We start from the raw sequence: 13,917 nt of genomic DNA, 5'->3' as shown, positions 1-13,917 counted from the left end.
TAATGAACATGTAATATGCTGGGATTTAGGATTAAGGTAGCTGTCCCATGGTTTCTGACAAAGATCATTTATGTTTCCAGATCGAAATCCGTGTCTGAGCAGTGGGTCAATGACGGGGCCTACTTCGACGGCACTGGTTATGCTCAGATTGAGTTCAACGTCGACGTTAACGCAACCAGGCGCTTTGAGCAGGAGATAAAAGTGGTGTCTTATAATGGCATCCTGCTTTTACTTCAAGACAAGGTGAGTGTTTTCGGAAGGAGCTTTAAAACAAAAGGACAGTGTTCGACTACGCTGCCAGCGATGATGGTTCGTTTGAGGGCTCGCAGTTTTATTTATTAGACGGTGTGGTCTGTTGTTCCAGGACCACTTCCTGTGTTTGGCTGTCCAGGACGGGAAGCTGAGAATGTACTACGATTTCACCGGAGAGATGAAGAGCGAACAGCCAGCCAGTAACAGCCAGTCTTTGGAGATCAGTGACGCCAAATCCAGACGGGTAAAGCAAAATTAAATATTTATTTTAAGCAATCCTAATGATTAAAAGTAATGCTGTTTAAGCTGAAAACCATTTATGAATTTCTACAATATTGGTTTCCAGATAGAGGTCATCATCGTCCATCATGCAGAAATGAAATCAAGAGTGGTGGTCCGTATGGAGCGAACAAATGTGTATATGAACCTGTATGAGGAGCCCGTGCCCCGCTTCAACAACGTCTATTATTTAGGAGGAGTGCCTCGGGGCAAACTGCCTGCCAGGTTGGTTTACAAATCACATTATTCTGCCAGGACCAGGGTTGGGCTCCGTTCTGATTAACTTTGTCAAAATTCCAATTCCAATTCCAATTCCATTCCATCCAGTTCAATTCTATCAATTCCAACTAATTTTGAAACTTAAATGTTCACTCCCCCTGCCGCCCCAATCACTGCAGCCTAAGTAAGCATATTCTAACTATTTGTGTATTATGTACTATATTTATTTATTTATACATGTTATTGTTGTGCATGAAAGATTACATTAACTCTGATTTCCTTTGTTCAGTCTGAAGGCCTTATTCCCAGATCAGGGGTCTATCAAAGCATGCTTCCGGACTATCAAGGCCCAAGGCAAACACATCAATCTGAAGCAAATGAATAGCACTGGGGTCAGCTACGGGTGCTCTCCTGATCTACTGGTGAGTGGGAAAAGCCTTTTTAATTGCTTATCTACATGATTAGTACTTGGCATGCTCACTCTTAAGTTGCTTGAACGTTCCTCATTAACTTAATTCCGGAATTTGAGGCAGCGACATGGCTATATTTTTATTTTAATGTCCCATAGATTGTCCGCAGTGCAGAGTTCTCCGGCCTGGGCTACCTGGAACTGTCTCTGAAGAACGTCCCCAGCCTCCTGAACAACTTCCAGGCTGGTTTCGGCTTCAAGACCAATCAGAGAAATGGACTTATGTTTCACCACATGGCCCAGGTATGTGCTGTGCTGCTGGATATCACAGGCTCACTTTTTTTGTTTTGTTTTTCGTCCATTAAAACAAGTGGCGTTTTAAATTGAAACGTCAATGTGTGTTGCGGTTTGCAGGAAGGAGACTGTCAAATCCTGCTTGAAAAGGGGAAGGTGGTAGTAAAAACTATCAACGGTGAGCTGAAGAGCCAAGACAATTATGATGATGGCATCAGTCATTATGTGGTCTTCTACAGCAACAGCAATGGGTAAGAACTCAAATATCGTTCATGGCCATTATATTGCAAGCAAGAGTTTATAGATATTGTTTTTGGTTTTGTTTATTTTAATTAAATGCATTTCCCATCACCACAGCTGACTTAGGAAAGATTACAGATGGGTTTGTCCTTCTAACATACTTATTTCTATCTGTATTGTCTCATGGTTTAACCTAAAACAACCTAAATATCTTGTAAAAGGGAGGTAAAATAAAATATTTATATGAATGCATAGACTTAGTTAGTTAGTTATGTATTTTATGTTATCTGCTGTTGTCTGTGAATTAATGAGAGTTATTGTTGGTTCTCCAGGTTCCAGCTGTTTGTGGATGATAAACGTGAGCGGCAGTCTTCACGCCTGAGAGCCCAAAGGCACCGTCGGCAGGCCGAGCAGGGCAACTTCTACCTAGGGGGCTCCCCGGAGTCCAGCTCTGTGGCTAACCTGACCGGCTGCATCAGCAATGTGTTCGTCAAACGGTGAGAGCCCACGCCATCACACAACCCAGTAATTACATACGGATCTCGATCTTTAAAATGTGGGGGGCACTGCCATCTGCTCTTAACTTCAGAACAGCCACCTTTCAATTAAGTTCTGAAAACCCAGATGATTGAAAAAGTGCTGATAGTATTCCCTGTGGCCACTGTGTGTATTTGTATACACCTCTGTTTGTCAGGCATGCTAACAATGTGACTTAAAGGCTTTTTTACCCTTAAAGATACCGTTTCCTTAACATATGTTCAAAGAATTTTACATTTTGTTTGATACTTGGATCTTGTGATTTTATGACCGTTTTAAATTGCACATGCTCTTTATATGCATACATTGAGGAGGGAAAAAAACCAAAAACGTTTCACATTAGACCTATTTCACAGCCTCTTCCTGAAACTGAACCGATTTGCCGCCCCCCGCTGGCCGCAAGTGTAACTGGCGCTTTCAGGTAGAGTGTAGTTTTCAGAAGGGACATTCAAGAGCGTAGGCAAAGGGTGAACACAGAGGAGAAATCCAGCCTCACCACAGGGGATGAAGCGGCATGTTCTCTCCTCCTGCAGGGATGAAAACCAGCACATGGCTGTGGATTTGCTGCAGTCCCGCCTTGTGAACGTCTCCCTGAACTGTCCGATCAGCAGGCAGCCCTTACAGATGTGGGCCAGTCCGAGGAGCCACAGGGCTTCCAAGGTAAAGTCCCTGTGCAGAAATGTTCAGTTCAGTACTGTTAGTTCGTTTTTTTTGGTTTGCAATTTGTCTTTTGGTCTGCTTTGGTGCCCTTGCTTTACAGGCACGTTCTCCAAAACTCCTGAGTGCACCCAGAAGTCGGGCGGCGAGAGGGTCCTGCTTGACCGAACCAGCCAAAGGCGTCGCTGGAGCTCTACAGTTCAGCGGCTCGGCTACAAGCTACCTGGAGTTCAACACCCTCGCAGCGTTCTTAAAGAGAAGGTGCGGCTTAGATCTGACGACGAACGCAGCAGGACCTTATTCAGTTAGATATGTGGGGAGAAGCATTGTGTTTAGGTTTAAATAGGTGTTACAGTATTTTAAAAGAGAAGTAGGGAGGATGGCCAGAGACAGAAAAGTGGAAAATGAATGTATTTATTTGCATGTGTCAGAGTAGGGCAATAGAGATGTTTTTTGTAGATCATTTTGAATTCCTGTAGGGACCCTTACAGTCACTAACAGCTTTTTAAACATTCAACAGATCCCACTTCTCGATGGATGTGCGTCTGAATTCCTCAAATGGCCTCCTGTTCTATATCTCCGGGGAAGCTGGGCGCAATATCATGACCCTCTCTGTGGCCGATGGGCGCTTCACTCTCCTGATTGACGGCAAGGGAAAGAAGGCCCACATCCAAACCAAAGACAATTACAATGACGGCCAGTGGCACACGGTGAGATTTGGCCAACTAGAGAAAATAAAAACCCTGAGTGCTGTGTTCTGCTGATACATTCATTCTTCCACATGTGGGATTAAACCTGTATTGTTATGCATCACCAATCGCTCAGTATTCACATCCACTGCCATACATTGAGCTGCTTGTGTGTGTGTTTGTCTTCATTTTGCTGCATCTGTTTTGGTTCCAGGTGTTGTTCAGTAAAGAGAGAGAGAGAATCGGTTTGGTGGTTGACGGGCTGAATGTGCAACACAGAAGAGTGCCGGGTGCTATGAAAATGTTGTTTAGTCCTCCATTTTACATCGGTGGTATCCCAGCAAGGAAAGGAAGGAAAAATCCAACGGTAAGTCACCATCAAAATGCACGACTGTTAGACTTCTAGTGTGAGATGCTGACATTTTAAGAAAGGTTTTAGTTTAGTAAAACACTCTGCCTACTGATGCAAAGTTGCAGTTTTCCCAGGAGGTGTTGTAGATGCAGAAGCCGCCGTGTTAATGATGAACCGTCTCTCCCTCTCTCTGCAGCAGCTGTCAGAACAAGGGTTCGTGGGTTGTATCAGGGATATGAAGATGGACGGCCATGCCCTCGGACCCCCGTCGGCCATGCTCGGGGTGGTGCCATGCTATGAGAAGAGCCTACAGCCAGGGGTCTACTTCACCAAAGAAGGGGGACATCTCACCCTCGGTAAAATATATAACTTTTTCTTTTCAGGCAGGTCATGTGGGTCAGGCAGAGCTCTTGATCGTGGGGATTTGTCTGGTGTAATGGAGTGTTTCTGTCCCTGTCAGATGACTCCTTTGTAGTCGGGTGGAACTATGAGATGCTGTTGGAGGTCCGGCCCGTGAGCAGCACTGGACTGCTGCTTCATGCTGGGAGAAGTGGAGGACCGTCCTTGTCTCTGTATATGGTCAATGGCGAGGTAAATATGACTCTTGACTCTTCTACGTGCAGCTGCTTTTATTCGGATTGTAGAATGTCAGTGGTAGTACTGTTCTAGATTGCTTGTATGTCTCGAAGCTAAATCTGCATGATCAATACATATAAATGAAGTACAAAGCATAGAAAATGTCTTTATGCATGTAATACTTTTTCTAAACAAATTCAAAGCAAGTAGGACATTGTAACAGTGAAAATGCTGAATCTTGACATGCTGTTTCTTCTGTAGGTTACTCTCAAAGTGGATAATGGCAATGGGGACTTCTCAGTGTCCCTGACGCCGGAGGAGTCCCTTTGCAACGGACACTGGCACCGTATTGCAAGTAAGTGAGACATAATGCACACATCCGTTACGGTACTTGGATATAATTGTAAATGTGCTGTAAATGAAACCTATTACTATAACCTATATTAATTGTCATTTAGCAGACGCTCTTATCCAGGGCAACTTACATTTGTACCCATTTACACAGCTGGGCATTTTACTGGAGCAATCTAAGTGAAGTACCTTGCTCAAGGGTACAACAGCACTGCTCCACCCGGGATTTGAACCCACAACCTTCCATTAGGAGTCCAGAGACCATCTATATTCCTTTTTAAAATTCCTTTTAAATATTTCTTCCAAATGTGCTTGGTTTTGTTGTCCAATATAGACATAACTTTTGACTTCAACTATCTGTAAATCTTCAGTTTTCTTTAGATTTAACAAAGCTGTTAAATATTAGACAGAGAGGGATGCTTCGCTCACATTCTGATTTCAGTTAAGAAAAATGAAGATCTCCAGCTGACCGTGAACATGGAAAGCAACCAAACCATCCTCCCCAGGGAGCCACACTTTTCAAGGACCAAAGAGGCAGCCTATTTAGGAGGAGTGCCAGGTAAGGGTCTCTGGGGGGACGGGGTTATTCAGACCTTACCTGTCTGTTTTAACTTATTTTGCTTTTCCACTGCATTTCACAAATTTGCAACTGAGCACACTTGGGTGTTTTTTGTCTTCCCACAGACACAGTCAGCATTTCCGGTCTGCCGTCCCCTGTGCCGTCCTTCCACGGCTGCGTAAGGAAAGTGGTCATAAATGAGATTGCGGTAGAAATCAACAGGCCGGTTTCTATACACGGAGCTGTGGGCCTCACAGGCTGCCCCGTTCTGTGAAAATAAATGTTCTGCTTCATAAGATTTCTATGTGTCAGACTTGGGTGGTGGGGCTGTTTAAAGCATTGGTTAATTTAAATAAATATTTATGATTTTTATGATCGTTTATTTGCGACACCACAGAATTTTTCAGAATTCCATTGTACTATTAATCAACCTGTGCACAAATATATATATATATATATATATATATATATATATATATATATTATATATATGCAGATTTAAAAAGCTGTACACAACAGGACATCATGTTCTCCAACTGTTTTATACAGCGTAGCTCTACAAAGGCATTGTGGTTATGGATCATTAAAACTGTGAAAACTACATTTGTAAGTGTCAGTCCATAAATTATGTAAATCACAATCCTGTACAAAGACCATTGTTAATGTCACTGAAGGCAGAAAGACCTATAAACTGATAATGAACACTAATTTTTGTTACCCAAAAAAGGCAGTAAATCAGTGGAGCTGGAACTGCTCCATCACTAATTACTTTCACAAGAGCCACAGATGCACTTCCCAGGCCTCCATTCGCACATGCTTTTGTATTTTAATTGAATTGTAATTGTGTATTGCTTTTCTATTGCCTTTGGTATAATGGGATACATCTTATAAAAGGGGTAAGAAACACTGTTCTATATATTTTTATTTCAACTATAAATAAAAATCCCCAAACTGTAGAGTACAAAGTTGTTGTAAACCTTTTTTTAAATGGCGTTAAAATAAAATTGTGACAAAGTAAGCGTCTTTCAGTATTTCTTTGCAGTCTCGCAGAACTGTGAATACAGTGCATTGTGAAGTATATACACTTTCTATGCATTTCAGAATTGTTCACTTATCTTCAGTACACATTGACCGGTAGGTAAATCAATGAAACACCTGCTCCATCGTAAAGTGATTATGACGTTCTAGACAGTGACAGGCATTTTTCGTTTTCCTTTTAGGAGCATTGCATACTTTGAGTAAAAGTTCAAACAACATTTAAAAAAGCAGGAGTCATTCATGCGATTTCAAGACTATTTATTTGTGGCAGGCTTGGAACATATATAAAGAACAATAAATGATGCTTCTCAGAATTATACTAGAGGCCTAGCTACATCTCTATAGGAATACAATCTGGATATAAGTGTAAGCACTACTCATGATACCTAATCCAAACTCATGTCTTCTTCATCATCCTTCTTGTCCTTGGCATCACCTTCCTTCTTGTCTGTCTTTCCATCCCCTTCCATAGCTTTGGCAAATGCTTCCACATCTACAGAGTAAAGTAAATTCAAATTACACTCGCTGCCCTGTATTAACTCCATACACTGATCTCTAGAGATAATGCCTGGACCAACTCCAGTTAAAAGAACAAGTTTATCATGGGGGGTGGGAGCTGTATAAATCAGAAACTTTTCAAAGGTTTGCTTGGTGCCCAAAAGTTAAACAGAATTGTATATCTACAGATGATTGTCTTAATATACAGTATAGTGCATATTCAACACAACCTGTATGAACTGAAAGAAAAAAATATACTCGCCTCCTTTATTTGCGGCATCGACGGCCTCAGTGGGCAGGCCAAACTGGTTCATGAGGGGCCCCAGCTGGCCGGAGGCAAGCGCAGTGCTGAACATGCTCATCGCCTGCCCAACACGAGAGGAGAGGAGAAAAATCAGGTTATCCGACGACTTTACATAAAGTACATTAGGCACAGCATGAATTGTAACTCGTTTAATCGTGAGCCAGTTTGAAAAACAGACCGGACTCTGAAGCAAGCGGCTAGCGGATTATTAATTAACCACCGAGAGAAGGGGGGAGACGGGAGAGGATCTGCTCGGTGCGGTACCTGCTGGAACTGCGGCGACGTCAGTGTGTTCTGGATCTCGTCCGCAGTCTGCGGGAGCGACTCTCCGGAGGGCAGGTATGGCAACAGGCGCTGCTGCACTTCTGCATTCGCCAGTATGGGAGCCATGATCTCTGGGGTGAGCACACTGGCCAGGTCCACTGCGAGACAACATACGGCAGCGTCAGGCCTCCTCTCCACACTCTGCATTACAATACTGACTATACAATACATACACGCACAATGCCCTGCAAAAAGTGGCTGCGCTAGACCAGCTGCATCCTTATGCGCCAAGTAATGGTTTGAGGGCCAGTGAGATTTACAGAGCAATGCAGAAAACTGGTTCACAAAGCAAAAATGCTGCCACTCAGTTTTCCTAAAAAAATAAGTGCTTCCATTACACCACCAAGCTATATACATATATATAATTTTTTCTTTTAGTTCCTCGCATACTTTCCACCACAATGGTATTTTGAAAAACATGCGGACGGATTTGGTTTGACGTAAAATGGAGATGCAGCAGCTTCCTGCTCGCGACACTCACCTCCCTGTCCTCCTGCAGCCATGGGGGGGACGTTCATGGTGGCCAGGATGCTCTGCAGGTCACTCAGCTGGATGGGCTGCGTGGGGCTGCTGGCAGTGGCCGCTGCGGGGGGGATGGCGGTGGTGCTGCTGGCCGCAGGGGTGGTGGGCGTCACGGTGGGGGAGGCGGTGGTGGTGGCCACGGGGGTGATGGGTGTCGGGGCCTGGGCTGAACTGAGGCGCGTTGTGGAGGAGGTCGAGGATGGGGTGACAGCGGCAGACTGGCTCCGGGAACTGAACACAGCAGGGTATTCATTAACTCACAACACATTACTAACTGTGCTCAGGTTTTTTTAAAATAAGAAAATCGGTTGACTGATTGTGAAATGCACAAGATCTATATCTCGTATGTAGAGATACCAGTGACAATTCTGACACAAATGTCTACAAATAAATGACCTGAACACACACTCTTTATGAAACAATCCAGAACCTTTAAGAAAGTCAGCCAAGGGGCTACTTATTATAAACCTTCTCCAAATATGCAGAGTCATGGGAGGCTCTTAATCCCACCCAAGGCTCTATTACCTGGAGGATGAGCTGCTTGTGGGGGGGCCTCCACTTCCCAGTAAACTCGCCAACCCAGGTCCAGCAAGCGCACCAAGACCACCTGGGAGAGCAAAAGGCGTTTTAATCCACCATTGTGCCTGAAGTTAATGAAGTTACAGTGAGGGGAAAAAAGTATTTGAGCCCCTGCTGATTTTGTACGTTTGCCCACTGACAAAGAAATGATCAGTCTATAATTTTAATGGTAGGTGTATTTTAACAGTGAGAGACAGAATAACAGCAAAAAAATCCAGAAAAACGCATTTCAAAAGAGTTATAAATTGATTTGCATGTTAATGAGGGAAATAAGTATTTGACCCCTTCGACTTAGTACTTGGTGGCAAAACCCTTGTTGGCAGGTCAGACGTTTCTTGTAGTTGGCCACCAGGTTTGCACACATCTCAGGAGGGATTTTGTCCCACTCCTCTTTGCAGATCCTCTCCAAGTCATTCAGGTTTCAAGGCTGACATTTGGCAACTCGAACCTTCAGCTCCCTCCACAGATTTTCTATGGGATTAAGGTCTGGAGACTGGCTAGGCCACTCCAGGACCTTCATGTGCTTCTTCTTGAGCCACTCCTTTGTTGCCTTGGCTGTGTGTTTTGGCTCATTGTCATGCTGGAATACCCATCCATGACCCATTTTCAATGCCCTGGCTGAGGGAAGGAGGTTCTCACCCAAGATTTGACGGTACATGGCCCTGTCCATCGTCCCTTTGAGGCGCTGCAGTTGTCCTGTCCCCCCCAAAGCATAATGTTTCCACCTCCATGTTTGACGGTGGGGATGGTGTTCTTGGGGTCATAGGCAGCATTCCTCCTCCTCCAAACACGGCGAGTTGAGTTGATGCCAAAGAGCTCGATTTTGGTCTCATCTGACCACAACACTTTCACCCAGTTCTCCTCTGAATCATTCAGATGTTCACTGGCAAACTTCAGACGGGCCTGTACATGTGCTTTCTTGAGCAGGGGGACCTTGCGGTCGCTGCAGGATTTCAGTCCTTCACGGCGTAGTGTGTTACCAATTGTTTTCTTGGTGACTATGGTCCCAGCTGCCTTGAGATCATTAACAAGATCCTCCCGTGTAGTTCTGGGCTGATTCCTCACCGTTCTCATGATCATTGAAACTCCACGAGGTGAGATCTTGCATGGAGCCCCAGACCGAGGGAGACTGACAGTTATTTTGTGTTTCTTCCATTTGCGAATAATCGCACCAACTGTTGTCACCTTCTCACCAAGCTGCTTGGCGATGGTCTTGTAGCCCATTCCAGCCGTGTGTAGGTCTACAATCTTGTCCCTGACATCCTTGGACAGCTCTTTGGTCTTGGCCATGGTGGAGAGTTTGGAATCTGATTGATTGATTGCTTCTGTGGACAGGTGTCTTTTATACAGGTAACGAGCTGAGATTAGGAGCACGCCCTTTAAGAGAGTGCTCCTAATCTCAGCTCGTTACCTGTATAAAAGACACCTGGGAGCCAGAAATCTTGCTGATTGATAGGGGATCAAATACTTATTTCCCTCATTAACATGCAAATTAATTTATAACTTTTTTGAAATGCATGTTTCTGGATTTTGTTGTTGTTATTCTGTCTCTCACTGTTAAAATACACCTACCATTAAAATTATAGACTGATCATTTCTTTGTCAGTGGGCAAACGTACAAAATCAGCAGGGGATCAAATACTTTTTTCCCTCACTGTAAATCAGAAGATACAGCTTCTGATAATTTAGACAAACTAAATTCATATTCATAACAAACATTAAAATGTATACTCTTATACAGTGAAATATATCCAGAATACGGTTCAACTCATGAACAACTCAGAAGCAGGAGAAAGCTTCTTCAAACATTATTGACAAACCAAAGCACAGAGCAAAAGAACATTTCAACCAAAATAATCAAAATCTAACTCCTCCAGTTCTGTGGGTTTAAAAATACACCCTTAAAATCAAGTTGAGCAACATCGACTACAATGTACTGCAATTTCAAGAATGGAGCTCCAGCTGTATGAGTACGTGGTCACGTGATTCAGAATGAAGGATCTCACCCAGTCCCCCCAGGCCTGTTGGTCCAATCAGCTGCATCAGTTGATTATGGCTCATGTTACCCAAAAGGCTCTGCAGGCCACCTTCTCCTGTGAACAGCAGGATTTAAAGCATTGTTAAAATGGTCAACAGAGAGACAGCCTACACAGTGTTGCATGGTCTCACTTTTCCTCTCACCTCCCAATGCGGAGAGCTCATGGCCTCCACTGCCGCTACTGCCCAGAGCCCCGGGCATCGGTGGGTTGTTGAGGTATTCGTTCACTTTACGGCAGTACTCTTCATCCTTGTCAGACTTTGGCTCCTGTAGGAGGAGGACAGAGTCAGGGACAGCCTTAGGGAAAAGGGTAACCCCCAGAGCAGGTAATGGAACAAATTTACATTATGGATAACTCGGGTGGCTGGGATCAATACAGACAAAAGGAGGCGTCTAACCACATCAGAACACTGCCATAAAACTCAAGACATGGAAACTTAACAGGAGGGCAAGCCTGAACAAAGCACCAATTCTAAAATTTGAAATAAAGTTGAGATAAATGTTGAACAGAAAATTACTTAATTTAGGCACTTTACTAGACACACACATGCATATACAAAAGAACAGATAATTCTCACACCCCAGTCACATCAGAACACAAGTGTCACTTTTTAAATGTATGCATTCATTACCTGCATCCAGAAGAAAAGCCTCTTCGATCCAGCCTTGAACTTCAGCACATACACTCGTCCAGTGGTGCACTGACTGACTCTCTTGAATTCACAGTCATCGGGGAAAATTATGAGGTCCTGCAATGCATTGGATTGGAATAGATTGGCCACTTTATACATCCATCATGGTTTTAATTCACCATTGCTAATACATCCATAAATAACATTTCTGTGGATTTTAAATCTAAAAAGTAAAAAAATTGTTTGTATAAAAACTTGTTTTAAATGGAAAACATTCGTAAACCATAGCTTACTTTCAGAATTAACACGTTAATCACTTAACTTTTTCTGTTTTAAACTTAGTGATGTGTAATACAATCAGCCCATAATCGATCCCCTGCTGGAGGAAGGCTCATTAAGTGACCAGGTTTCACAGCTATAAGTGAGCACTGGTAGTATCCATTCATCAAATACTTCTCTCTTCAGCAAATGGCAAACGGAGTTCCTTTCAACATCATACAGTTCATCCAAATGGACTCCATCCCACTTTTACAATAGATTTTTTTGTATTATTAGACAGATACATAAAAAATAACTCCCTTACATCATCCACATTGCCAGAGGTCCTGTCCTTCCAGCAGAAATGGATCAGGGAGTCGTCAGTTTGCTGGATGTAGACGAGGCCTTTGCGCTTGTCGGGAGTCACGGTGCTGCCCTTCAGGGTCATCTTCCCAGCCCTGAACTCCACCAGGTACTTACTGGAGGAGCCGCGGGAGCCCGACACCAGGCTGGGAAACAGTGCTCCAGAGGACATGCTGAAAGACAGGAGGGCATCTCACGGGTCACGTCCATATACACATTTGCAAAGAAATGATTTTAACCAATTGTTACATTTTATTGTGTTTCGGTAATAGGGAGTGTAACACACAGTATCACTTATCATCAATATATTTAAACAAACAGATCAAAACCCCTTGTGGCTTGTGCAACCTTGTGAAAACTGGAATATGAGTTACTTACCCGTCTGCTTTCAAAATAAGCCTTGAATTTTCAAATTAATACAAATGCTGGATATGTGCAGTGCTCAAGGAAGGGAACATTTTAACGTTGGGGGGGAAAAAAAAATCTGCATTGTATATAAGCCTGTTTGTATAATATAGCCTATAGATATACAATACAGATTGACTCGTCCCTTTTTCATCGGATTTTTTGTGCTACTTTCTTCCAAGACACACTCTCACATTTTTGGTGCAGCTGACGAAATAAGACAAGGTAGTAACCTGTGACGTCATGGCCAACTGGGACACTGCTCAAGATTTCAACTGGCCACATAAAGCCGAACCATACAGCCAGGGGTGAGATGGCAGTTTTTATGTTTATTAACACGTTACTGGATCTAATGGACTGGGTACAGAACCGGATCGCTACACGTCATTAAGCAATCTAATTTCTAATTTGAATGAATAAATTAAAGCTTAAATTGTACCATTTCGATCCAAACGCACAACAGCCACTCTCTTTACTTTTCTTACCACATACTTCCGCATTGAACAATGAGGGATCACTTACCTTATACAGCTCGATGTTTGCTTATTTAAAAATAAATGTAAGTAACATATATGCCAACAAGAATGTTAGTTGCATTCGTTAATTACCGGTAACTGCAGTGCCCTAGACCCTGTCGTAGTAACCTCAAATAAACAGTCGGTAGGACCATATTAATAGGCTCGCGGATACTACACATATGTATTAAATTTAATTCTAGCAGTTGTAGACTTAATATCAAACTACATATATACTTATGAGTTAATTGCAGTTACCTTTCTGTTTTTCAGTCTGCGAAACAAGACAAACCAGTCTCCAGTCCAGGCAAAATAAGTCGCCTTCCTTGACATTGGACGTGTGCTGATTGGCTACGAGTGACGTGAGCAGCGCTCCGATTGGCCCAAATTGGATTCAATCACGCCCCTTCAAACTTCCACAGCTAGCACGTTCGGTAGAGAGGTTTTGCTGTGTCATAAACCTGCTGCGCAGTTGCGGGAGTGAAGGGCACTTGATAATTTGACAAAACTTTATTAACTATTGTCAGGGAAAATTACAGACAAAAAATAAATCACATGGATTTTCTTTTGTATTGTTTGTAAACGATACATGCAATTATGCATTATATTGGGAAATCATTAAATCATTATAATAACATAAGGCGCAGTTTATAGATTCATCTAAATTACGTAATTGTAATTTGGGGGTAACCATGAAAAATAGAGGTTTTGTTTCCCTATGTCCACAAACAGCTAAAACATTGCCATATATGTATGGTACATGTTGGACAAAATATTTAATCTGAAACAGCGCCACAGGTCAATATTGGACCCGTTTTCTCAATACCTACACTCTGTGAACACAAATTGCCCCAGTGTGACTTGTAAAGAGCTTATAGTTATCATCTTATCTTCGATCTACTACTTCTATTAATTCTGTTTATTTTCCTGGGACTATTCTAGGTTGACAGGACACTGAACAAAATAAACAAATATAAAACCTACAAATGTTTTCATTGTGTTATTTTTTCTCATTGAGGCATTTTTT

At 42.9% G+C, this 13,917-nt stretch overlaps 2 protein-coding genes across 7 annotated transcripts in view; one reads left to right on the top strand and one right to left on the bottom strand.

Annotated features, from left to right (window-relative positions):
• lama5 (laminin, alpha 5) overlaps nt 1–6,432 on the top strand; it is a 60,503-nt gene extending 54,071 nt beyond the window's left edge. For 3 of the 5 annotated variants that reach the window (XM_066702310.1, XM_066702308.1, XM_066702307.1), the window contains exons 64-79: nt 81–243; nt 365–496; nt 599–756; nt 1,040–1,172; nt 1,319–1,462; nt 1,574–1,704; nt 2,026–2,190; nt 2,764–2,890; nt 2,991–3,148; nt 3,408–3,597; nt 3,791–3,943; nt 4,125–4,284; nt 4,389–4,519; nt 4,766–4,859; nt 5,298–5,414; nt 5,540–6,432. In XM_066702310.1, the coding sequence (XP_066558407.1) occupies nt 81–243; nt 365–496; nt 599–756; nt 1,040–1,172; nt 1,319–1,462; nt 1,574–1,704; nt 2,026–2,190; nt 2,764–2,890; nt 2,991–3,148; nt 3,408–3,597; nt 3,791–3,943; nt 4,125–4,284; nt 4,389–4,519; nt 4,766–4,859; nt 5,298–5,414; nt 5,540–5,688 (2,305 nt within the window). In that variant the 3' untranslated portion in view covers nt 5,689–6,432. The other 2 variants (XM_066702309.1, XM_066702312.1) reach the window with 2 other exon arrangements.
• A 261-nt stretch (nt 6,433–6,693) lies between these two features.
• On the bottom strand, nt 6,694–13,247 carry adrm1 (ADRM1 26S proteasome ubiquitin receptor). Of its 2 annotated transcripts, none has more exons than XM_066702318.1 (10): nt 13,149–13,247; nt 11,933–12,143; nt 11,350–11,466; nt 10,861–10,984; nt 10,686–10,772; nt 8,626–8,707; nt 8,060–8,331; nt 7,519–7,676; nt 7,213–7,315; nt 6,694–6,945 (listed from the first exon to the last, which is right to left on the bottom strand). In XM_066702318.1, exons 2-10 carry the CDS (start codon nt 12,140–12,142, stop codon nt 6,839–6,841), a joined length of 1,260 nt encoding a protein of 419 aa, XP_066558415.1. In that variant the 5' UTR covers nt 12,143; nt 13,149–13,247; the 3' UTR covers nt 6,694–6,838. The 2 variants fall into 2 exon arrangements, with proteins under 2 accessions (XP_066558415.1, XP_066558416.1); XM_066702319.1 differs by lacking the exon at nt 13,149–13,247 and adding an exon at nt 12,898–13,142.
• Nucleotides 13,248–13,917: the final 670 nt, after the last annotated feature.

This window comes from Amia ocellicauda, chromosome 4 (genome assembly GCF_036373705.1).
Source record: "Amia ocellicauda isolate fAmiCal2 chromosome 4, fAmiCal2.hap1, whole genome shotgun sequence".
Classification (NCBI taxonomy): domain Eukaryota; kingdom Metazoa; phylum Chordata; class Actinopteri; order Amiiformes; family Amiidae; genus Amia; species Amia ocellicauda.
Note: the sequence above shows the minus strand (reverse complement) of the source record. Positions and strands in the feature narration are given on the sequence as shown.